General features: G+C 45.1%; 1 protein-coding gene across 3 annotated transcripts in view; it reads left to right on the forward strand.

Moving 5' to 3' along the window:
- Positions 1-24,322, forward strand: part of Piezo2 (piezo type mechanosensitive ion channel component 2) — a 347,771-nt gene that overhangs the window by 118,102 nt on the left and 205,347 nt on the right. For all 3 annotated transcript variants that reach the window (XM_034637375.2, XM_071602748.1, XM_034637377.2), the window contains exon 3: positions 4,922-5,047. In XM_034637375.2, coding sequence (XP_034493266.2) covers positions 4,922-5,047 — 126 coding nt within the window. The remainder of the gene's footprint in view (positions 1-4,921; positions 5,048-24,322) is intronic.

Here is a 24,322-nt window from a genome sequence, read left to right on the forward strand (position 1 = left end):
TCCTGGAGAACGTTCTGTGTGTGCCTGGGAAGAAAGTGTGCTCAGGGGTCAGTGGAGTGCCCGCCGAGCTGCTCAGACCCATGCTGTTGGCTCTTCTGTCTGTAAGGTGTGGCCATTGTGAACTGGACTGTGCAGGACCCTACTGTGATTATACCGCCATCTACCTCTCCATCCATCTCCGCTAACAGGCACACCTGGGTGCTCTGAGGTCATGTGCGTGTACGTGCAAAATTATTCTATCCTTCCTATGAATTGAATGCTTCAGCTTCATCAAATGACCGTCTTTGTCTCTTGTGAGAGATTTCTGACTTAGTTTACTTTGATATGAGAATAGCCCTCCCTGCTCTCCTTCGGTTACTCTTTGCATGAAATATGTTTTTCTCTCCCTTCATTTCAGCCTGTATGTGTCCTGAAAGCTGAATTTTTTGGTACACATACAGTTGGGTCTTGTTTTTAAATTTATTTCATCATCCTCAATCTTTTAACAGGATAATTTAATTCATCTACATTAAAAAAATATTGATAGGTCAGTACCAACAATTGCATTTTGTTCATTCTCCTCTCTCTCTCTCTCTCTCTTTCTCTCTCTCTCTCTCTCTCATCTCTTTGCTCTTTCTTCCTCTTATTCTCTCCCTTCATGATGTGATTTTTTTTTGTAGTGGTGGGCTTTGATTCATTTTACCTTTTGTGCATCTTGTACAAGTTGGGTTTAACGATTACCATGAAACAGCTTCTAGTTATAATAATCTACGTAATTTGATAGCAACTTTATTTCAGTCACACGTAAAAACTACACTTTGATTCTCCCATATTTCATGTTATTGATGTCACAATTTACATTTTTAAAATTCGTATCTATTAACAAATTATTGTGATGATGGTTTTTAATGATTTCATATTTTAACCTTTACATTGGAGGTCAACATAATTAACATGGCACCATTGCAGCCTTAGAATATTCTGACTTTGACAATATTCTTGCCTTAATCAGTGAGCTTCATGTCTTCAGAGCCCTTCACATGGCTCTTTGGGGTCTTTTCATTTCATGTCCTCCCTTCAGTATATCTCATAAGGCTGGTCTGGTGGTGCTGAGCCCCTCCAGCACCTGCCTGTCAATTTTGAAGGATAGCATCCATGGGTGGCCTGGTTGGGGTGAAAGTCTTTTCATAACATTTTGAATACACCTCCCACTCTCAGGCCTGATGAGAAGCACTCACAGTCACCTGGAGGGGCTCTGGTAGGTGATGACTTTTTTTTCTTTTGCTCATTTAAATTTTTGTTTTTGTTTTTGGCCTTTGAAACTTTGATCACAGTGTATCTCTGTGAAGACCTCCTTACTCTTTGGAGTTCTTTAGGCTTCTTGGGCCCTGATGTCTATCTGACTCTTCAGATGAGGTGGCTTTTCTGCCATTGTTCCTTTGGGTTAACTTTCTGCCCCTTTTTCATTCTGTTCCTTTCTGGACATCATAATGTGTCTAATGGTCACTTGCTGGTGTCCCATGACTGCCACAACCTATTTTCACTTCCTTTTCATTGTTTTTAAATTTTGTTCCTTCCTCTACTGGGTAATATCAAATAATCCGTCTGCAAACTCTCTGACTCTTCTGGTTTAGCCCAGTCAACTGTTGACGCTTTCTATTGAATTTTTCACTTCAGGCTTTATATTCTTCTGCTCGATTCCTTTTTTCTGGTCCTGCCTTTTTACTGAATGTCTCACGTACAGCTTTCCTGATTTCATCTAGCTGATTGTATTTTCTTATAGCTCACTGAATTGCAAGGTGATTATTTTGAATCTTTGCCAGGAGATTTGTGGCTTTTCATGTATATGGGCTCAGCCTGTAGATGGGCTTTCTCACGTAGATGGGCTTAAGTTTTTTCTTTTGGTGGTGTCATGTTTCCTTGATTCTTTGTGCTCCTTTCAGCCTTAGATTGCCATTTTGGCACTTGCCCTTCTCTGGTCTTTATTGACTAATCTCAGAAGAGAAAGTGCTTCACCAGTAAGCCTGATTTGAGATTCTGTGAGGGTAGAGGGTTCTCTCAATTTTTTTCTGTGGGTAGACCTGCTGCATCCCTCTTGTCACTTCTTTTCTTGGGTTCCTGTGCCTCCCATATCAATAAAGCCAGGCTAGGTGCTGAGAGACAACCGCTTATTTTTGCTAGGGTAGGGCCCTAACAAAGTGCTCAAAGTTGAATACCTTCTTGCTAACCTGTAAAACCCAGCCAGTTACTGGGTCTGTGTTTGCTGCTGCACTCTCTATACTATCTGCAAGAGCTCATGCAGCCCATGCACAAGGATGTGTGGGATGATGTCTGCAGGAGGAGGGATCCAAGGTGTGGTTGCATCAGCGGGCTGTGGAGGTCTTCGGGTGACTCATCCTGCAAGAGTCAGTGATGGGTCTCTTGGGGGAGTCTGTCAGCAGGCTCCAGGGTTGTGATGCTCTTGAGAAGCACACACACTCTTCTTCCTGCTCTTCACTGTCTCCCGGCAACCCATCCATGCTTCTCCCTTCCGTGTTCTGGGTGGGATGAGACAGTGGGCCTCCCGGGCAGCATATGCAAGACTGGGAAATTGGGTGCTCATGTCATTCTCACTTGGCCCAGGAGTAGAAACTGCAGTGCAATCAGGCCCCCCAGCGCCACGCTGCGCCACTCTGGGGAGAGATCCCGTGGATAAAGGAAACTGCTCCTCTCAGTTTTCCTTCTTCAGGACGCTCACTCTGGGACTTTTTTTCCCATTGAGATGGTGTAACTCAACTAGTCTCTGGGGCTCCCACAAAAGTACTCTCATCCATGGTGGTTGCCAAAATTTGTGCTTCTATGGGGAGGTGAGAGCTGGGGCCTCTGACCCTATCACATCTCTGATGTCATCCCTATCCTTTTTCTCTTAATTTATAGGGTCAACTTTGACATTTACCAAGTTAATTTAAATAAGTTGGGTTTTACTTTAGCAATATATGATATTGCACTTGACTATTTTTCTGTTTTATTCATTTATTTTGTTTCAACTTATAGGTTTATAACATACCTTAATGTCTGTTTGCACATACGAGCTTTGCCCACTTTTGACCTTATTTCTTAATATTTCAAAATTAGCATAGCAACTCCTAGAGTTTTATTCCTAAATGTATTTTTAAATGTTTGTTGAGATCCTCAGAACATCCCTCCTAGGTATTTTGAAATGTATTTGGCGAAGACATAGAAGTTTCTTATTGCATGCTATTTGAAATTGTATTGAATTTGTAGACCAAATTTGGGGGAAATTGACATCTTTGCCATAAATCATCTCATTCATAATGTAACATATTTCTTCATTTATCTATTTTATCCATAAAAGTCTTTAAACTATGTGTATTTTTAGATATTTTTATTAATCAAGTTTGAGAGAGAGTTGCAGTACAATAGGATATATATGCATATGTGACTTGAATACTTCTTTACGTAGCTTTTAGGTTGAGAACTTTTATGTCGAGGTTTGCAGGACTGACTGTGAACTGGCCAAGAAGGTCCACAGCAGACTGGGCAGGCCGTCAGGAAGGGAAGGTCCCAGACAGACCAATCTCCAGGGGGCGAGCTGAGCTCCTCTCCTGCCCTCAGTTGCCTTCCCTAACTCCCCTCCCTGGTTTCAGACCTTCCAGCAGATGGAGCCAGGCCTGCCCGGAAGGTGGCGGACAGTCTCCTCCCTTTGTTAAAGTCAGTGGGCAGTGGACTGTGGTGACACCAGAAAACTCCAAGCAGCCCCCTAACAAGTGTTTGATTAGATAACTGTGCGCAGCAGCCCAGCCTGACACCTGACCCACCGTTGCAGAGTTCTGATTGCTATCCAAGTTGTGTCTCAGTTTCTATTTGGTTACTGCACTGTGGGGAGGAACGTTGTTTTTTGCGAGATGGTCTTGTATCTCAATCATTTCCTGAATTCTTGCATTTGTTCTAATAATTGGTCTGTGGATTCAGTTCCATGCTCTATATTGATAATGATATCCTCTGAAAATTATTTTACTTGATCATATTATCTGTAAACACTTCTGGCTAATAAGATTCTTGATTCTTTGTTTTAATTTTACAGTATTATTGGAACACCCAGCGGCATGTTAATTGGTGGTGGCACTGTTGAGTGACCTTATCTCTGACATTAGTGAGACCCCGCCTAAACTTGTATCAGAAAGAGCATGCTTGCTTTAGCCATGGGCTCAGTCCTTTAAGAAAGCTTCTTTCTGTTCCTGGTTTCTTAGTTTTTTAACCATGAATTCATTTTGAATTTTCAGAAGTGTTTCTTTTGTGTCCATTGAGAAAGTCGTGACATCAGCCCACTGCTATGTGAATCCCCTTACAGATCCATTAATGTCAAACCACCCTTGGTTTTCAGCAATAAAATCTAGTTGATTATGATGTATTCCTTTTTTTTACTGTGCTATTTCAGTTACTTAATAAATCTTTTTAATAGTTTAGGTCTATGTTCACAAGTAAAATTAGTTCATAGTTTTCTCTTCCAGCCTTATTTTATTGAAATTAAACTTACCCTAACTACAAAATGTTTCAGACTATCTTCTTTCTTTTTCTCTACAACTACTTTTGTAAAATACAGATTACCTGCTCCTTCAAGTTTGACAGCAACATTTTGTACAATTTTCTGGGCCAGAACCCTTTTGCGGTTCCACTTTAACATGCCATATAACATGTCATATAATGCGTAAGAAGACATTTTTCTATTACATTGAGTTTTTAACGCACGTGAGGCTGACTGTGTGATGTTGTGCAGGGTGGATTTTGGCTATCGACTAACAATTAAGGTCGGGGTCATTGCACGCCTGGACTGGTGGGCCAGCCTCCACCACAGGTGGTACAGGGACGCGTTCTCTGGACCCCTTGGAGAGGCAGAGCAGTGTTGGTCTCAGTTCCTCACAGCCTCTGCTTTCACCCCCAGGACACACGGGGCGGCTGCTGAAGTCGCTGTGCTTCCTGAGCCTGTCCTTCCTGCTGCTGCACATCATCTTCCACATCACCCTGGCCAGCCTGGAAGCCCAGCACCACATCACGCCTGGATACAACTGTGAGTGTCCCAGGGCCCCTTCCCTCTGCTGTGTGGGTGTTTGGTGACACTGTGCGTCACTGTCCACGTGGACGTCTGCACAGTAGTTTTATTGTGAGATTCTGAGTGTGCTTTGGTCACTTTGCAGCCCAGTGTAGTGTGAGCACGTCTAAGAAGCCCTGCAGTAGAGGGTGGGATCGCGAGGAGGCGTAATTAATGAGTCTCTGGCGTACGAGAGCGCTGGGGTTCCTCTCGGGGTGTGAGGCCTCATCATCAAGCTTAACCTAAAAAATCAAGATTCACGTACAGTCCTTGGAGTTTACAGTAGGAAGAGATAGGCACAATTCCTGACCACCAAACAAGAACTCGAGGTTGAATACAGTATGTAGGTTATGTGACGGTGACATCAATCGTGTTATGAACCGTCACGTAAGGTCTCTTTTCTCTTTTGGGGGGAAAATGTGGTCTAATTCAGATAGTTCCTTTTTCAAGTTAGGAGTTCTCAGTGGCATTCACAGGGAAGTAACAAGTTCTACACCTATAACATTTTGAACTTGTGATCTGAAAAAGTCAGCGTATTTGTGCTTTGTTCAGAGAGTGTTTTCCCCAAGGCTTTGGTTCTTACAGGACGGGTGACTGTCACTGGAGAGGAACAGGAGCCTCCCAGGTGCCTGAGCAGAGTCATGCGTTTCCAGTTAGGCCCACAGGAGCCCCAGGGAGCCCCAGGGAGCTGGAAGCAGACCGTAATAGCAGCTCACCTTGCCAGCTTCTCTTTGAAGGACCTGTTTGTGGCTTTGAAATTCCCTGAACTTTCATAAGTACAAGTACAACTGAGATGAAGTCGACATACCCTCCCTGTAAAATAAAAAGATGAAAACTTCTCACGGGTCAGGGAGTATTAAGGTAAACACAGCCCGGGACCCTTTACTAGGACCTGTGTTCATCCCTCGCCGCATGGTTGTTAGGCGTCCGCAGAGCTGCGGTTGGTGTGCATTTTGGCTGTTCTACTGAGTCTGGAGTCCCTCGGGTGGCAGTGCCTCCCACAGTGACTTTTTATTACAGTCCTGTAACTGCATGTCTGGCCCTTGTTCTTAAAATTGCTGTGTAATTCACATGCCGTAAAATTCACCCATTTAAAGATAGAATTCAGTGGGGTTTGGTATATTTAAGACGACAACTGCCCACAGCGCTAGTTTCGGATGTAGTATTCACACTCAAAACCCAGATCCAGGAGTAGTCTCTCTCCATTTCCTTCCCAGCCACCCCAGGCTACCGCTCATCTCCTCTCTGTCTTTATTACCTGTGCTGGACATTCTGTCTAAATAGATACAATCTGTGGCCTTTTGTGTCTGGCTTCTTTTCTTTAGCATAACCTTTCCAAGGCTCATCCATGAAATAGCATGTATCAGTACCCACTTCCTTTTTCATGATTGAGTAATATTCACTTGTTAACATGTGGTTTAATGTTGGATAAAAGCCAAACATCATTCTATCACTGAAGTCTTGATAAAACAGAGTGTTTAAATCATGGCATTTGAGCTAGATTATAGTGATAAAAAGCATTGATTATATTTGCTAGCTTCACTCCTAACACAGAAATTTAGCAACAATATTTTATAGTGCTTCGTAATCAAACATCATTGGCACATTTCATAGTGAGCCACTCTGGGACCCTAAGGGCATACTTTATAATTACAGTGTTATCCAAATAAAAGAGTTTTTCAAGAATAATGAGTTCTTCATCACCAGAGGTATTTTAGCACAGAATACTTTGCTTATCAACTTATAAGAGTTTAAAAACTGAGTTGATTAATATCTCTCTCTCCTTTCTGCATAAGTTCAGATTGCTGAGTGATGTGGAAGGATCCCTGGAGAGTGTCCAGCCTAGCAAGTGTAACTCACCATCTCTACTGCCTCAGGGAGTCTAGACATTTTTATTTTTACCTACAGTAAAGGTTTTCCACAATTCTGCAAAGAACAAAGTAAAATTGCAGAATGGAGCGTTAGAACAAGTCCCCTTCTCTGGTTTGTAGCAGTACTCTCTGTGTTCTCTTCCCTAAGGTAGAGACAGGCTCACGCAGACATACAGCCATCTCTTCTGTTTTGTCCTCCTTCTGAGCAAGGATCAGAACACACAGATGCTGGGATGGGACCTCAGGTGTCGGAGTCTCAGGTGGGGCAGGGTAGGAAGGGCTGGCCTCTGGCATGCCCATGCCCAGACTCCTGCCAGCCCGAGCGTGGGGCCTCAGGTGCCCCTGCACGCCCTTCCTGAGTGCTCTGTCTTCTCAGTGCGCCATAATGCCCGTGGCTCTGGCAGTGCCGCTCTTGTCCTTCCTGCAGTGTACCTCACATGTCACAACCTAACGTCGCCTCCCTTCCTTTCTCTTCTTGTCCCCAGTGAAAACGCTCCTGGCTCACCAAAGCCAGCGGAATGGGCGTTGTGACGGCAAGCTCTGTTCCTACAAAGTTAAATTCCCACTCAAGCCCGTTTCCATCAGTGCCCCAGTTCCCTTTCGAAGTGCCAGTGTTTCTGATGAGTGATCAATAGGCAGGCGAGGTCAGGCTGAGCTCAAAGGGAGCCTGAGTTCTTGGCTTCCGGCCGGAGCCCCGTGAAGGTGAGTTCGTGGGCATCACGAGTTTCTCTGAACCAGCAGCGTGGGTGCTCACGCTGGCCCGCCGCGGTGCGCTGTGTGTTCCGTTTCATGTGCAGCATTAATATTAACACATTCTTGAAAAAGGATAAAAGAGAAGGACAAACCAACTCCAGAGCTTTGCCAACCCGTGTGGTGGCCAAGATTCACACAGACTGGGTTTTCAGCCTGGAGCGTTTGTAATGACCAAGTTGTGTCAACTCCTGCTCACCGCCAGGCGGGCAGTGGAAACCGCCACCTTCCACCAGGCTGACTTCACTCTAAGGTGCTCTGCATGCATCGTCTCTGCAGCAGCTGCAGTGACGTCCGACCCTCCTGGTTGTGAGCACACACTGATGTCACACACACTGTTCTTCTGATGCCCCGGGGTTGCTGTTCAGCCTTGCTGGTGTCTGCAGATACAAAGGAACAAATCTAAATGAAGAAGAGCGCAGCTGCCCTGGTCCTGGTGTTGTGGGTCCTCCTGGTGTTGTGGGTCTTCCGGGTGTTGTGTATCTTCCTGGTGTTGTGGGTCTTCCTGGTGTTGTGTGTCTTCCTGGTGTTGCGTGTCCTCCTGGTGTTGTGGGTCCTCCTGGTGTTGTGGGTCTTCCTGGTGTTGTGTGTGATCCAGGCATGGCAGGTGGGGTGACCCAGGGCTCTCAGAGCGGGCACTTGGGCCAGGCCACCAGGTGCTCATTTGTATGTTTCATTTTGTTTTCCTAGGGACTGCTTTCCCTATTTAAATCTCAGACCCTCGCCCCCATCATGGCCGAAGCCCCCCCCTCTCCCAGGAGCCTCCTACATGTGTTGGAGGGACAACAGTAGCATTTACAAATATTGAGTCACTGGACGTTCCTGTCCCCAGAGCCTCTGAGTATTAACTGGCAGTAGTAAAGACTTTTTCAGATGCTGTATTTAGGTTTTGACTGGCTGGCAGGTTGTTAAAGGTGTCATTGTGCAGAACTGAAACTCAACCCCAGCCCTCTCTCTCTCTCTCCCTCTATCGTTCATTTTCAAAATGGAGTTCTTATAGGCAAGTGAGGAATCCACAGGGCAGGGGAGACCGCTGTAAATTCTGCTCAGACGTGTTGTGCCGCTAACTAAAATATTTTCATTCCATCACAGCGAGGCTACTTAAATAAATGTAAACCTGGTTTCAATTATGTCATTACAGATTACATAGGAGTAGTTTGTCTGACTGGGGTGGATGTGTGGCCGTGTTAGAGAGATTTCCAGGTCAGTCTGGATGCCTGGGCTCTGCTGAAGAACGCTATTGATGGAAAGAAACTTTGGGGTTCAAAGCTATCTTAGGGAAACTTCTGATGATAACAGCTACTTGTAATCGCTATTTATAGGACATTTACTAACTGTAAGACCCAGAAATCATGATATTCCTTTTCCAATTCCTCTTTTTTCTCACTGCAGATGCCTCTACTCGTCTTTATCAAGGATGCCCTGATCTGCCTCATTTAACATTATAAACCAGTCTCAGGGTGGGCAGGGCCGTGTGGGCAGCAGCTGAGAGGCGAGGGACAGCTTCTCCCCCGAGGCTCATCCACCTGCGACAGGAGTCATTTTACTCCTGCAGGGGCTGGGCTGCTGGCCCCGCCGTGCCCATGGGCTGTGCCATCTGCAGTCCCTCCTCCCAGGAATCCTGTTGTGTATACATGCAGAGCTCAGCTTGCGCACAGCCTTGATGTGGGGTGTAGGAGGGGAGAAGCAGTCTCAGGGGCCTGGGGAGCAGAAGCCAGAGCGCATCTGAGCCGCCATCTGAGCGCTGACCTGGCAGGATTCCCCGTTTGAGATTTTTCCCTTTTCCATGTGTCACTGGTGCATCATAGTTGCACCTAATGGTGGGACGTGGTGTTTCAGGTTGGTTCATGCTCACAATATAACAGTGTAACTTGGCCAGTGTCACTCTCTGGTATCTGCCCCACCCCGGTGCCTTTGTCCCACTGATGTCCTTTTGATTCCATGACATCCCTGCCCCCTCCCACCTTCCTTTCCCCTTTTCCCCTGTGTCTCCCACATATGAGGGACAACATATGACCCTGGCCTTATGAGTCTGGCTTACCTCTTAACATGATGGTCTCGAGCTCCAGCCGTTTTCCTGCCAATGGCATAATTTCATTTTTCTTTGTGACTGAATAAAACTGTGAGCACACCGCGTGCTCCTTGGCTCTGCCCTCTGTGTCACTCCTTCCTCACGTGTTCTGGATTATTCCCCTCTGGGCTCCTCCTAGGCCTCTGGTTAAGTCCAGTTTAAAGAACTCAAGTCCAGGTTTCCGGGCTGTGGTCCGCGTTTCCCCCTGGTCCTCATTGTTGGCTGAGCACCTCCCCAGCTTTGCTCAGCTGCACGGCTCTCGGTCGGGTTCACGTCTCCCTCATGCTGAGACCCCTAGAGCAGCTGCGGGGTGAGGGCCACTGGAGATTTGTATTCTTTTCTAGAAGGACGTGCGACTTGCCCCAGAAGCCCTTGGACAGAACCTGACATTGGTTTTGACAGAGCTTCTTCCTACTGTACTTCCGTCCTCAGAACCTTGAGGCTCCCGAGGCTGAGGCGCCATGAGTGGTGCATCTTTATATGGCGGCAAAGCCAGGGGACAGACAGGCTGGCAGCTCCCTTCCCCACCGATCGTGGGGGAGCAGCGAGCCGCTGTGCCCTGTGTGGTGCCGCACAGTGTCGAAGCCCCTTGGCACTGGAGCTGCCACCTTCACCCCAGGTTTGCAGATCAAGGGTGGTGGTAACCGGAGGTGGCCCTGAGATCTGCAGTGTCACCTGCTGGGTCCATCCTGGAGAAAATAACTCTCTGGCCTAAGGAGATTCCTTGTTGTAGTTTTCCATATTGAGGATAGTCCTGGGGGGCACAGAACTAATTCCACATGAGATGGAGGCACAGAATAGAGCAGGAGGCTCTCGCCATGCTCCTGAAATCACCTGCTGTCACTGGGAAGGCCCATCAGGCACAGGGAGGCAGCCTCTCTGAGAGGCCTGACCCTCTGTCCCCACCTCCCCCTCTCTGCTGGACCTTTTCCTGATTCAGGCACCATGGACAGGCTTTTGCTCTCCAGGAGTGAGCTTCCTGAAAGCAGTTACTGCCCCTCAATAAGACAATTTAAAAAAATAACAAACAAAAACAAAACCCTGTACTGAGTTGTAGTTTCTGATTCTGGCCATCTGGGCAAGGTCAGGACAGCACAGTGCCACCTTGTGTTAACTGAGGTGGTCTGGGAGGAGGTGGGCCACATGTGCCTTCCAATCACATGCATAAGAGGAATTAGCCGAAAGTGCTGCTTCTCCTCCCACCCCTGCAGGGACCCTCTTGTCTGGTGCTCTGCCACCCGGGGGAGACACTCCAGTCGAAGGCAGATCCGCAGACCGGGCTTGGAATCAGCACTGAAGGAGAGCTCTTGTGCCTCACATTTGGTAGAGCTGGTGTTCTTGGAATAATGAATGCAAGCAGTTTTTACAGCCAAAAGCCAGACACAGACAGGTGAGAGGCAGAGCAGGGGGTGTGCCTCATGGAGGGGAGTGCCTCCCGGGATGAGAAACCCGTAGTCCAAGGCGCGGGGATGTCTTGGAGTGACATTCACATGGAAACGTTCACTTTGTACAGCATTTTTCAAGGAGGATATCATTTATGATGGGAAGTATTTCCATGAGGATTTTTAAATACTACTTATACATGAGTAAACAGCATTTTAGGTGCCCGGGCTAGCCACTCATGTTTCTTCCACTGTGAAGTGAAGACAACGTTGCCATCTCAGGCTGATATGAAGTGGGGAGTGAGTACTGGCCGGTCCCTGGGAACCGTCCCTAGGTGCCCAGTAAGTACAGGCTGCTGTTGCTATCACCAGAGAACCTGTACTCCTCATCCAAGATCCCACAGGTCCATGAGGTCCTAGGAACAGAACCAAATCATGCCCTGTTATGTTAATTAAATCAGAAAATTAGGAAGCTTCCATGGTACCCAAACTTTGTCTATGACAATTTTGTCTCCGTGTCTCACTAATTCTGTCACGTCTGGGTTGTACCCTGTGCTCCATGTGGTTGGAATCTCGGGGATGGGGCTGCATGGCCCCCGTTGGAAGGTGGTATCAGGACCTGTGACCCCAGGTCCTCCTTCCAGGAAGTTCTGGCCTCCCACCCTCGGGAGCTCCCAGTGCGCCTGCTCTGTGCCTGGACTTCTGAGTCCCTCATGGCCCTGTCCTCATGCTCTCGTCCACCTGAAAACCCATCATGCATCCAGTACCTTCCAGCCCGGAGCAATGTGTGATACATGCATGGCTCCCTGCTCTGAACCTCTCTCTTCTGTAGAATTTGGGAGAAGAGGCAGAGGGTGAAGCTCTGGAAAGGGAAGGAGCTGACGGTCCTGGGTCATTTCCCAACACCCTATCCCTAGAACTCGCTTGAGCAAGTTCTTAAGGAGTAATGACTTTCTCTGGCACCCGACTGCTAGAGAAATCGAGTCCCAGAGGCAGGCAGCAGCTGTCATGAGACCACACGGTGGCACAGCCAGAGTTCTGCTGTACCCCGTAGTCGATCTTCTCTCCAACCCAGTCTGCGGCCTCAAGGGGTTATGGAGAAGTTGCACTTTGATCACTTAGGTTTAGAGGAAGAAGCAAGATTAGGATATGCACATTTTGGAGTCGTGCTGGGTGAAAGCATGGTTGATCTGACGTGCTCACTCTAGCTGAAGTGTTCATGGTTGGAAGCCTTTGCTATGCTTTACCAACATGACATTACCTTTAAGAATATCTTGCCACTAAGAGTGAGCAACAGGGACATTCCATATGTGTGGCTGAGGAGCTGAATGCCTGTGCCCAGCCCTCCTTGAGCCCACTCCTGCCTCCTCCCTTCAGGAGGGTCCAGCCATAGCCCCTGTCCACAATCAGGCCTGCAGCTGGCTGGACCTGCATTATAAATCCTGAGAAAATTGGAGACTGATACCAATCAGTCAGTGAATTGACAGTGACAAGCTGGACAATTTCTGGTGTGTAGAGATCCACCTCCTAAGGCATTAACCCCTGAGGTCCTGGAATCCGAGGCTGCTTCCATAGCCGTGAGGTGTGGTTTGGCCTTTCTCTGCACAGCCATCTGTCAATGTCGTCACACACAAGCCTCTTCTCAGGTGTGTTAAAAAGGAAGTTGACTGTCCTTGTTCTGGAACTGCCCTTCTTGCTGGCCCTAACTGTCCCAGTGTTGATCCACACAGATCTTTCTCATCTAACACACCAGGCCTGTTTCCATGAGATCCAGTTTGTCTTGCTCTGATGGGGAGAAGCTCTGACTCGGGGTTCTGACAGTGCTGGCTGGTGCAGGGCCTCCCTCCACAGCCACACTCATCTGTGCCTCTGCCCTGAGGAGGGGACAGTTCCAGAACTGTTGGCACAGGCACAACATTCCAGCTACCTGTTTCCTTTGATTTCCCTCACCATATCTCACAGCCAGCTTTGTGTGTGTGCGGGTGTGTGCCGCAGTGTGTGCGTGTCTGTGTGCATGTATACCTATGAGCATATGTGTGTGCTTATGTATGTCTATAAGCATCTATAAGCATGTGTGCCTCTCTGTGTGCATGTGTGTGGGTGTGGTAAGCATCTTTTTGGTTCTAAGTTTTGTTCTAAATCAGTAAGAGTAACAGCTTCACTGTATAATTGCCCATTATGTACCAGGCATATTTTATTTACAATATCTCAATTCTGAATGATAGCCTTGAAACATCCTTGATATTTTACCCACTTGCAGGTAAAGAGGCTGAGCAGCAGAAGAAGAGTTAAGTTGTTATTAGACTAAAAACACAAAAGGAGGAGCAAATTGGGTGGTAGCTTTCAGCCCTGCACAGCTGTGTGCACAGGTCAGGGGCAAGCGGATGGGAGGAGAGCTCAGAGGGGCTGGTTCTGTGCTTCTCCTCACACAGTCTGGGGATCAGGAGAGAAAGTGTAAGAGAAAGCTGGAGTTAGAAGTAACAAGGAGGGAAGGGGGAGAACAGAGTCCTGGGGTGGGCGAGCTATAGCAGGGCTTTCATGAATAACATCAGAGACAGGAAGGAGCGCCCAAGTGGGCAACAGTCGCATAAGGGCTGCTTATGCTCATCGGCCCCTGCCCCCATGCCCACAGATAATCGACCCCAGAGCAGGAAATCTAAAATTATTTAGGATTGATTCTGTTTGCTTAAACAACAATTGGCTTAACCTCAGTTTCCTGATGCAGCATTTCTGGTGTCAATTATTTACAATAATAGCAGTAAGGCAAGTCTGTGTGGTGTGGGTTGGACGCAAGATCAGGGCGAGAGGCAGGCAACGGAACTGTAACTGTATGCCTCCACTGTATGGCCTGAAGGACATCTCAAGGGCACGGTGGGAGGGCCTCGCAGGGGCATGGTGGGAGGACATCTCAGGGGCATCGTGGGAGGACATCACAGGGACATGATGGAAGGACATCTCAGGAACAGTGGAAGGGAATCTGAGGGGGTTGGTGGGAGGATATCTCAGGGCCATGGTGGGAGGACACCTCAAGGTCATGGTGGAAGGACCTCTCAGGGGCATGATGGATGCATCCGTGGGCTGAGTGTTGTCATAGAGTCCTAGAAGGCAGTTCAGCTACTCTTCAGACTTACCTATGAAACTGCTGTATATATTAGGAGTTAGTATGTGGATTCATATATAGAAAACATAGGCTCTGAACACAAGTGGCCTAAACATATGTAAAGAATGCTCCACATGTTAGTCCTCTGGGACCTAAGGACTAAAAACCAACTAGGATGGCTGAATTTAAAAACAAACAATAAGTGTTGGTGACAGTGTGGAGGACCTAGGCCACCCACTCTGCAACAAGTATAAGTTGTCAGCCTGCTGTCAGCACGTCAAACAGGGAACCACCATGTGATCTGGCAGCTCTACTCCCAACTGTTCCCCCAAAGAGTGGGAAACGGGTTCAGACAGACACTTGCTCGCATGCATTTATAGCAGCATTACACAAAATAGCCAAAGATGGAAACAACCCAAATATCCACCATGGGATGAGCGAATAAACAAAATTTAGTATGAACATACACAGAATATCATTCATTCATAAGAAGAAATGAACTACTGACAAATGCGGCAATATGGTTGAACTTGAAAACCGTCATGCTGAGTGAGGAGGACAGATACAGAAGTCCACACATTGGCTGACTCCATTTAGACGAAATATCCAGAATGGGTCAATCCATAGAGGTGGAAAGCAGATCATTATTGCCAGGGGTGTGGGGTGAGAGGAATGGGGGTGACTACTTAACAGGTGTGTGGTGTTTTTCTACAATGATGAAAATGTTGTGGATCTAGACAGAGGACTCAGATAGAGGATCTAGGTTCCACAGCATCATGAACACCCCAGAAGCCACTGACTCGTTCACTTTCATGTGAATAATTGTACTGTTAGTCAGCTTTTCATCACAGAGACAAAATGCCTGAGAGAAGCAACTTAACGGAGGAAAGATTTATTTCAGCTTATGGCTTCATTGCTTTGGTCTTTCGGTGAGGCAGAATGGCAGAGAGGACACAGTAGAGCTCACAAGCAGAGGTACAGAAAGAGAAAGAGGAAGGTAATTCCCAAGGCACAGCTCCAGTGACCCACCCACTCCAGCTAGGTCCTACCTCCCGCAGTTTCTACCGCCTCCCAGGAATGCATTCAGCTGTGATAGATTAACCTACTGATGGGCTCAGAGCCCTCATGACCCAATCACTTTCCAAAAGCCCTGAACACTGCTGCACTGGGGACCAAGCCTTCAGCACATGAGCATTCGGGAACATTCCAGAGCCAGGCCATAGCATGTGTGATATGTGAATTTCACTTCAACAAAAGGAAGAGATAAAAGTGCACCATATTCATGGAAACCTCATCAGCGATATGAGTAAAGCACTTTTGCTAATTCAGTAGATTTAAAATAGCTCAGCAGTGCTTTTAAAAATGATGATTACCAAAGGTAAACAACTTTTCATACATTTACTATATTGTCCTTATTTTGTGGAAGATTTGCTCATGTAATTGCTCATATTACCCTCTGTAAGTATATTTATGAAGCTGATTTAAGAATTATTTTTTGTTTACTTCCATTACATAGGGTTTTTTTCCCCCCCATTATTCCTGTTGTAATCTGTTGTTCTTTTGTTGCTTCAAGGCCATAAACCTTCAGAGTTCATTCATATCATACCCTACTTCTTACTGGTTTTTATAACTTAAAATATCCACAACTTTTAATTCATCTGGAGTTCATTTGCATAGAGACTTTCAAGAGTAGATTTAAAAAAAACCAAAAACCTGTTGATTAGTTTTTCCCACCATCATTGATTAAATCCTTCTTCCTTTGATGCCAGTAGATGTGAGCTCTGCTCATTCGCACAGCAGCCTTCTCTGAGGTCTGGCAGTGTGCTGGTTTCCTGGGCTCCTTGTAGAGCCTCTCTCTCAAAAACATCTCCTTTGCCTCCCCCTTTGCTTGCTTTATACAATCGCCCTTACATTTCTTTTTATTGTGAAACTTGAGGTTCCACTTTGAGAAAATTCTGAATAAGCATGGAAATTCAAGCAGCAGATAGAGGTGCTGGGGCACCCCCAGATGCAGATGAGAACATCCAGATTGGGACCTGCTGGTGAGCTCAGTCACCCTTGGTTCAGAGTAAGCCATGAACTATGTGTGCATCTCACAACAAACCAAAAACCGATAGCTCTGGTAAGGTAACGTTACACCATGTATTTCCAGACCCAGATTACCTTCAATTTATGGGTATATTTTTTATCACTCATTCTTCCTTAGTGAGTATAAAAACATACAGTAACTGCCATAATTGGCAGGGATATGTTCTGAGACCTTCCGTGGCTGCCTAGAAACTTGGATAGTGCTAAACTTGATATTTTCTAGGCTTTTTCTCCCTATAATACATACCCATGATAAAGTTTAATTTATACAGTTGGTGCAATAGGAGATTAGCGAAAACCTAATAAAAATACAACAAGTATAATAGTAGTCTATAATAAAATTGCCAACAACACTACTCTTGCATTTGGGGCCCATTATTAAGTCCAATAAGGGTTCTTTGGACACAAGCACTGTGATACCATGACAGTCACCCTGGTGACTAAGACAGCTACTAAGCAACTACTGGTGGGTAGCGTATACTGTGAGGACAAGGGATGACCCCTGTCCTGGGAGGGTCAGTTTAGGATGGTGGGAGATTCCATCACTCAGAACAGTATATAATTTGACATTATAAATTGGTTATTTCTGGAATCTGCCATTTAGTATTTCAGGTGGCAGGTGACTGTAGATAACTAAAATGATGGAAAATGTGACTGTGAATAAGGGGGAATCACTGTGTTGCCGGCATTGGGGAGAAACAGAAGATAAAGGCAATAAGAAATTATGATTTTCCGGATTGCTATCTAGCATGGTGCATGGATATGGGATGCTGTGTTCTGCAGTTTCCAGATGCTCTGCCCCTGATCAGTGTCTTGCTTTTAAATTCAATGTGTATTGGTCAGCTCCTAAGATTAGACCTAGCAAAAATACCCAAATGTTGCTTTTATTCCAGAGAATAAATATTACTCTTTAGAGCTATCTCATATGTCATGATAAACTGATTCTTTCTAGGACACTTGTATTCAATCTTAACCGGAAGAATGTTTCTGAGAAGGTTTATAGCCGCACAGACAATTCTAATCTTTGGGAGTTCGTAAACTGATAAGGGTGTATGTGTTTCCTGATTGAATGGATCTTTACTGTTGCTACAGCCAGTAGCTATCAGTGTGCACCCCAGGGGAGAGCAACTCCTTATATTGCCAGCCTGACTCTTAAATGCAACAGCTGCACAGGGCTTGGCAACCATGGCCTTCCACGTAAAGAGGTTAGATGACCGACGGCTCATGAGGATGAAGTTACAAATCCAAGAAGACACTGAAGTGAGGTGGTATCTCAGGGTGACTACTTAGAGCTTGTGGAGAAATGTGTACTTGGTAAAAGGAAAAGTAGCAGAAAGGGGAAATGCAGCACAGCTAAATAAAGCAAGAAAAAAAATATGGCTCTGCAAAATCACCATAAGTGATGGAAATATTGACGGAGAAACTATCATAACTGCAGAGACTGGGTGAAAAGTGACCTGAGAACCAATCCTAGACAGAGCCAGTGTGAAGCTCCTAAACACAGCGGCTCTGATTTGTCCAAAGGATGCTGGAGGAAAATTGAGAAAGTTGGGGAAGGACTTTCTCAATGTCAGTATAAAGCTCTGGAAGGGTGTGATTTCCAGAGAGGGACTGCAGGCTGGCAGAGGGAGACAGATCATGCAGGGATCCTGCCTCTTACCCACAGCACCTTAGCCTGTGGCTGACAGCTTCCTGCATTGTTTAGAGAGCTTCTGGAAATAATTGCAATTCCATTGCAATTTGGGGGATTAGAATAATCCTATAATGTAAAGAGTTTGCTGTCTTGCTAAATAAGTTGATTGTAGTCTTTAGTTCTAGATTCTTATAAGAAACAACAAAAAAAGTGCACATTTTGATAATCAGGGGTGATTTTCTGAAAGTCTTTATAAATAGCCGAAACAATGCAGCCATTCACCTGAATTTACACACACCCTCCAGGGAAAGCCAGCGTTCTTCCATGCTCTTGTTTAGTTGTGAGAAGTTTTCTTTAATGGATCCGTAGGGAAAACCCTTGTGTCCATTTCTCTGGTGTTTAAATATTTCTCTTCTTAGACATAACAGCCCCCTGGCAATAGTGACTTTACATTTAAGCTGGGAGAAGACTGGCCTCTGTCACTCAGGGAACAGTGTGTCTCCACTGAACTCTGTTTCCTGTGTGCAGACACAGAAGTTCACATTGCCTTTACCCGTGCTGATGCAGATGACAGCTGAGGGCAGCACTCTCATGGGACTCTCCTGAGGTTTTATTATACATAAGCTGGCTCATTTTGACATCTCTGTGTCCTCAGAATAATGGACTCTTCCACCAAATGGAACATTCCAGATGATGGATCCCATCTTCTTTATTCCAGGCATAAGGGAATAGAGACACAGCCATTATGTAGCTTTTCCAAGGTGACTGAGAGTCCTGGGTGCAAGGGTTGCACCAGGGCATCTTCCCAGGGCTTCTAATATTTTTTTAAAAAATCTAGGACATACATTTTAAGTGAGGGTTGGGGGACTTTTTCTCCTCTGAGTAGCCAAGACAGGAAAGAAAACCCCAAACCTACAGTTGATTCATAAAGATCAATCAAGTAAAAATAGATGCTCACCATAAATTTAGAGGGGAAAAAAATCTCCATGGCCACTGGAGCATAAAGGCTGCTACTCTATTGATTCTCGATGTCACTTCAAGGGTTACTATGGACTACATCCATAAGTGATGCTTTTTAGGGTTGAAAGTGGTACCTTCATATTTAAATACCTTTTAGAGTTTGAAGGAAGACAAGAGTACAAAAACAACAGCCTTTAGAGAACTGCTCCTTCCGTGTAGAGTCTGACGGTAAATGCTTCTTTAAAAGTTTGTAGAAATTGAGGACAGAAGTCTGCGTCTGGCCGTCAGAGCAAGCTCAAGCCTTATGGTCACCAGTATCCTGAGAGGGATCCAAAGCTTGATTTACTGGATTTGATCATTACTCATTATATACATGTGCTAGATTATTATACTGTACAATTATATACATGTGCTAGATTATTATACTGTACAATTATATACATGTGCTAGATTATTATACTGTACAATTATATACATGTGCTAGATTATTATACTGTACAATTATATACATGTGCTAGATTATTATACTGTACAATTATATACATGTGCTAAATTAGTATACTGTACAATTATATACATGTGCTAAATTATTATACTGTACAATTATATGCACAATTAGTATACATCAAATTATTTTTTTAAGTTTGATTTACTTCAGTTTTATGATTTTAGGGATCTTAAAAATATACAAAATAAGCTTGATTTCCTGAAACTAGAAATATGGCCATATTAGGTTGTTGAGGAAACTGTATTTGACATGAGAGCATTCTCTTTATTTCTTTATTATTCTAAGTATCTAGAGTGCAACAAAAAATTACTAATATAAAATATACTTTGTGATGAAATTAAAATTTTGTCATTTAGTTGACTCCATTCAAGGTGCAGCAAATTAATATTTTAATTTAAAGAAATGTAGATGTTTTCTGTAGTCGAGCTGAAATATAAATCAGAGATTTCTGTGTAGCTGAGAACCTTCTGTCCCTTTGGCCTCGGGCAACTCACTGTTCCTCAGGGCGACTCGGTAACTCATGAAGTGAAGGGTGGGTGGAAGCTGATTGGATGCTTCCCAGCAGGTGGTGAGTGGCACAGGTGGTGTCCAGAAGCTGAGAAGGGAGAGGCAGAGTCTCCGTGGTCAGTATGAAGAATTAATCCTCTATGTCTGGTTGGATGTACTGATGACATCCTATGACAGCTTCATCTGTCATGAATATTCTTCTATGTGTGATCTTTTGATATGTTAATGAATTTGAACCTGTGACATTTCTCTCAATCTAAATAAGTAACTCAAAATTAAGTTATTATTGAAGAGTCTTCCTTTAGATCATTGCAACCTCAAAATAAAGGCAGAATGTGAAGAGAGACTGGGCTGGGGATGTGGCTCAAGCGGTAGCGCGCTTGCCTGGCATGCGTGCGGCCCGGGTTCGATCCTCAGCACCACATACAAAGATGTTGTGTCCGCCGAGAACTAAAAAAAAAAAATAAATATTAAAAAATTCTCTCTCTCTCTCTCTCTCTCTCTCTCTCTCTCTCCCACTCTTTAAAAAAAAAAAAAAAAAAGAATGTGAAGAGAGACTACCTGAAGTACACGAAGCCCTTCTGGGAAAAGGAGGGATTTTTATTTCTATTAAGGCGAAACTAAAGGACGTTACTATATTAATTAATTTATTTTTAATTGGAAAATAAAAATATCACATATTTATAATCTTTGTATACATTGTAAAAAAATTAAACAAAATCATTAACAAAAACCACAGCCTCATTAACTTATTTTTCTGTGGTGAGAACATCAAAAGTTTATTCCTTGAGCCAGTTTAAATGTATTATTATTACCTGTAGTCACCCTGCAGTGAAGCGAAGCCTCTCTCTGAAACTTTCTCCTTTGGTCCAACTAAAACTTTGTGTCCTTTGATCAAATCTCTTCTCTCCTGGCCCCTGCCCACCTGCTCCAGCCTGTTTCTGTGGGATCAACTGTTTAAAATTCCACATGAAAACAAGATCACCTAGTATCTGTGTGTGTCTGGCTTATGTCACTTACATAGTGTCTTCAGACCCACCCGTTTGTCTCAGGTGACACAGTGTCTTCTTTAAAGCTGTGCAGTATTCCACAGAATGCAGACCACACTTCCGTCAGCAGTGGACTTGCTGAACCCTGTGGAAGTTCTGTTTCGTTTTTTGGGGGATCCTGCGTACTATTTTCTGAAATGGTTGTACTAACTTGCATTCCCGCACAGCGGGTGCCAGGGTTCCCTTTTCTCCCTATACTCTCCACCACTGACTCACTCATCATTGAGATAATAGCCATTTTTTAGTCAGTTAACTATCATTTCATTGTGGTTTTAATTTGCATTTCCCTGATGATTTAAGATGTTAAGCATTTTTTTCTAAGTCTGTTGGCCACTTCTATCACTTCTGGGAAATATCTGTCTAATTTCTTTGCCCAGTTTTAAATCAGCTATTTGTCTTCTTGCTGTGGAGTTGAGCTCCGCATGTGTTTGGGATACTAGCCCTTCTCAGATGTGTGCAGCACTCCCTCCCCATCCGTGCCTGCCCTTCCTCGCTGCTCGCCCTTTGCTGTGTGAAAGCCTTTTACTTTGATGCAATCCCCGGTTGTCTGTTTTTGCTTAGGATGCACGTCCTTCTTGAGTCTTATCCAGGAAGTCACTGGCTAGACCAATGGACGGAGCTTTTCTTCCTCTGTTTACTTCTAGCAGCTTTACAGTCTCAGTACTTACATTCAAGTGTTTAGCCATTGTAAGTTGATTTTTGTAAGTGGTGAGATAAGGGTCCAGTTTCATTCTTCTGCATGTGGATTTCCAGTTTTCTCAGCATCATTTAATGAAGAGGTCACCCTTGCCCCGCGGCGTGCTTTCCATCTTTATCTGAAGTCAGCTCTGTCCCTTTGGTGGTGATGTCTGCTCTTATGCAGTACCATGCTGTGTGGGTTTCAGGAGCTTTATAATACCCTGTGGTTTTAAAATTGACTAGTGTGATATCTCCAGCATTGTTCCTTTAACTCAAGATATTTTTAGTTCTTAGGGATCTTTAGTGGCTCCATGTGAATTTTAGGATCCCTTTATCCATTTTTGTGAAAATGGCAGGGGAATTTTGAGAGCGATTTCTCTGAATCTGAAGATTGTTTTGGATAATATGACATTTTAAGAAAAGTAATTCTTCAAATCCATGAATACGGTATATCTTCCAATTTTTTTTTTTTTTTTGGAATACATTGTTCTTCATTTTATTTCATCAATTTTTTTGTAGCTTTCAGTGTACAGATCTTTTCCCTACTCAATTAAATTTTTGATGCTATTTTAAATGCAATTTTCTTTTCTTAATTTCCGTGACAGATAGTTGTTAGCGTACCAAAGGCCACTGGTTTTGTGGGTTGATTATGTAATGTGCAACTTAAGAGCATTATTATTATTGTTAGGGTGTTGGGACTGGTTTGAGAGAGTCATAGAACTGAATCAGGATAAGACTCATCAGAAGAAGACTCATTCTCAGGTAGCCAAGTGGGTCAAAGCCTCATCTATGAATTCCATGATGTGATGAGGGAAACCAAATTCAAGCAGAGAGAAGCCCCTCCTTCCTAGAGATGTCAAACGGCCGTGGAGGCGTCACTCAGGCCTATCCAGTCATGTCTCGACAGTTACCTGCTCTTCACTGAGGTGTGGTGCACACCATTCCCCATGCTGGGGAACGGCAGCTTTAAAGAGCTGATATTCTGTGGCATTGAAAAAGCATAAACAAGTGACTTTATAATATCATAGTGATAGAGTCTACTAAGAAAAATGAATCCAGCAAGGAAGAAAGGACATGCTCAGGCCAGCCAGAGTGGAACTTTACATGGGGAGACCACAAAGAGACCAAGAGTGGACACATGAAGACCAAAGCGGAGATCCTCGTCCCTCATTGCCCTGCCCTCCCAGAGATCTTCCGCCCTCACTGCTCCTGTCTGTCGGAGCACACGTCTTCTTTACGCAGCCTGCTTCTCTTTGGGCACATGCCCTCTGGGAGGTTGGTTGGAGAGCTCAGTGTCAAGTAGGCTGAAGGAAAACACTCAAATGCAGGCACTACCTCGTGGAGACGTGTGTTCTCATCTTTCTCTCCTCAAGGTCCCCAGGTGTTTTAGTCAGATATTTTGTTGCTGTGACCAAAAGACCCACAAGAACAATTTAGAGGAGAAAAGGTTTACCTTGGGGCTCACGGTTTCAGAGGTCTCAGTCCATAGATGGCCAGCTCCATTCCTCAGGACTCGAGGTGAGGCAGGATATCATGGTGGAAGGGTGTCGTGGAGAAAAGGAGCTGGGGACATGGCCACCAGGAAGCAGAGAGAACTCTTGCTCCCCAGGGGTGAAATACATACCCCAAAGGTACACCCCCAGAGACTCACCTCCTCCAGGCACCCCACCTGCCTACAGTGACCACCCAGTTAGTCCGTCCAGATGGACTAGTGCACTGTTAGGTTAGATCTCTCACCACCCAGTCAGTTTTTTCCTGTGAACCTTCTTGCAGGAGCTTTTGGGGGACACCTCACATCTAGACCATGACACCACATGATTGTTGGCAAGAGAAGAGCCACCAGGCAAAACTAAATGACTCCCACCAAGGCTCAGAGAAAGGCTGGGCCACGTGCTGGGGTACACTTGTCCTTCCTCCCACAGAGCCTTCTCTCTGCCTGTGGTCTGTGGGTGTTGATCCTTGCACTGCTCTGAGTGTAACTTAGCTCTATTAAACCTGCATATTCCAATACCACCTCAAATACAATGGAAGGAAGAATGTGTCCTCCAAGTTCTTTAGGTCAGGAAGTCTCCAGCATCCCTTGGCCCTCCTTCACCTCCTCTTCCCTCACCTTCCCGTCTTCTCTCCTTTCTTTTCATTTTAATGAACCTAGAAAATATATTCAGTCTAATGAAGTTTGTGCTCTCCAGGAGAGGAAAAAGGGAAACGTTATTGAGAGCCAATCTGACAAGAGAAACAGAGGTCAGGGCCACTGCACTTGAGGGCTCTGCTCCCATGGATGCTTTGGTGTCTGCTGTGGTGCATGCACGTTTGGGGCCCTCAGGGCCTATTGGATTAAAGCCTGGTTTCCAGAGTCAAGCTGTTGGCAGGTGGGGACAAGTGAAAGGTGCTTCCGTCACCAGGGGCATGAAGGGGCTCAAGGGGACCTCTTTGGTAGCTCTTATACAAGCCCTGGCTCTTGGTATTCAAAGAGCAAGCCGGGTCCTGACCACGGTTCTCTCTGCTCCTGGGGACACTGTAGGACCATTTGGTCCTACATGTGTTCCCATTGTGATGTGCTTCCTTCCATTCTCTGCCCTCACCAGAGGGCCACTCAGTGGATTGCCCAGTCTTGGACCTTGATCCCCCCAAACTGTGAGCTAAATAAGTCTTTCTTT

This window comes from Marmota flaviventris, chromosome 16, assembly GCF_047511675.1.
Source record: "Marmota flaviventris isolate mMarFla1 chromosome 16, mMarFla1.hap1, whole genome shotgun sequence".
Lineage (NCBI taxonomy): Eukaryota > Metazoa > Chordata > Mammalia > Rodentia > Sciuridae > Marmota > Marmota flaviventris.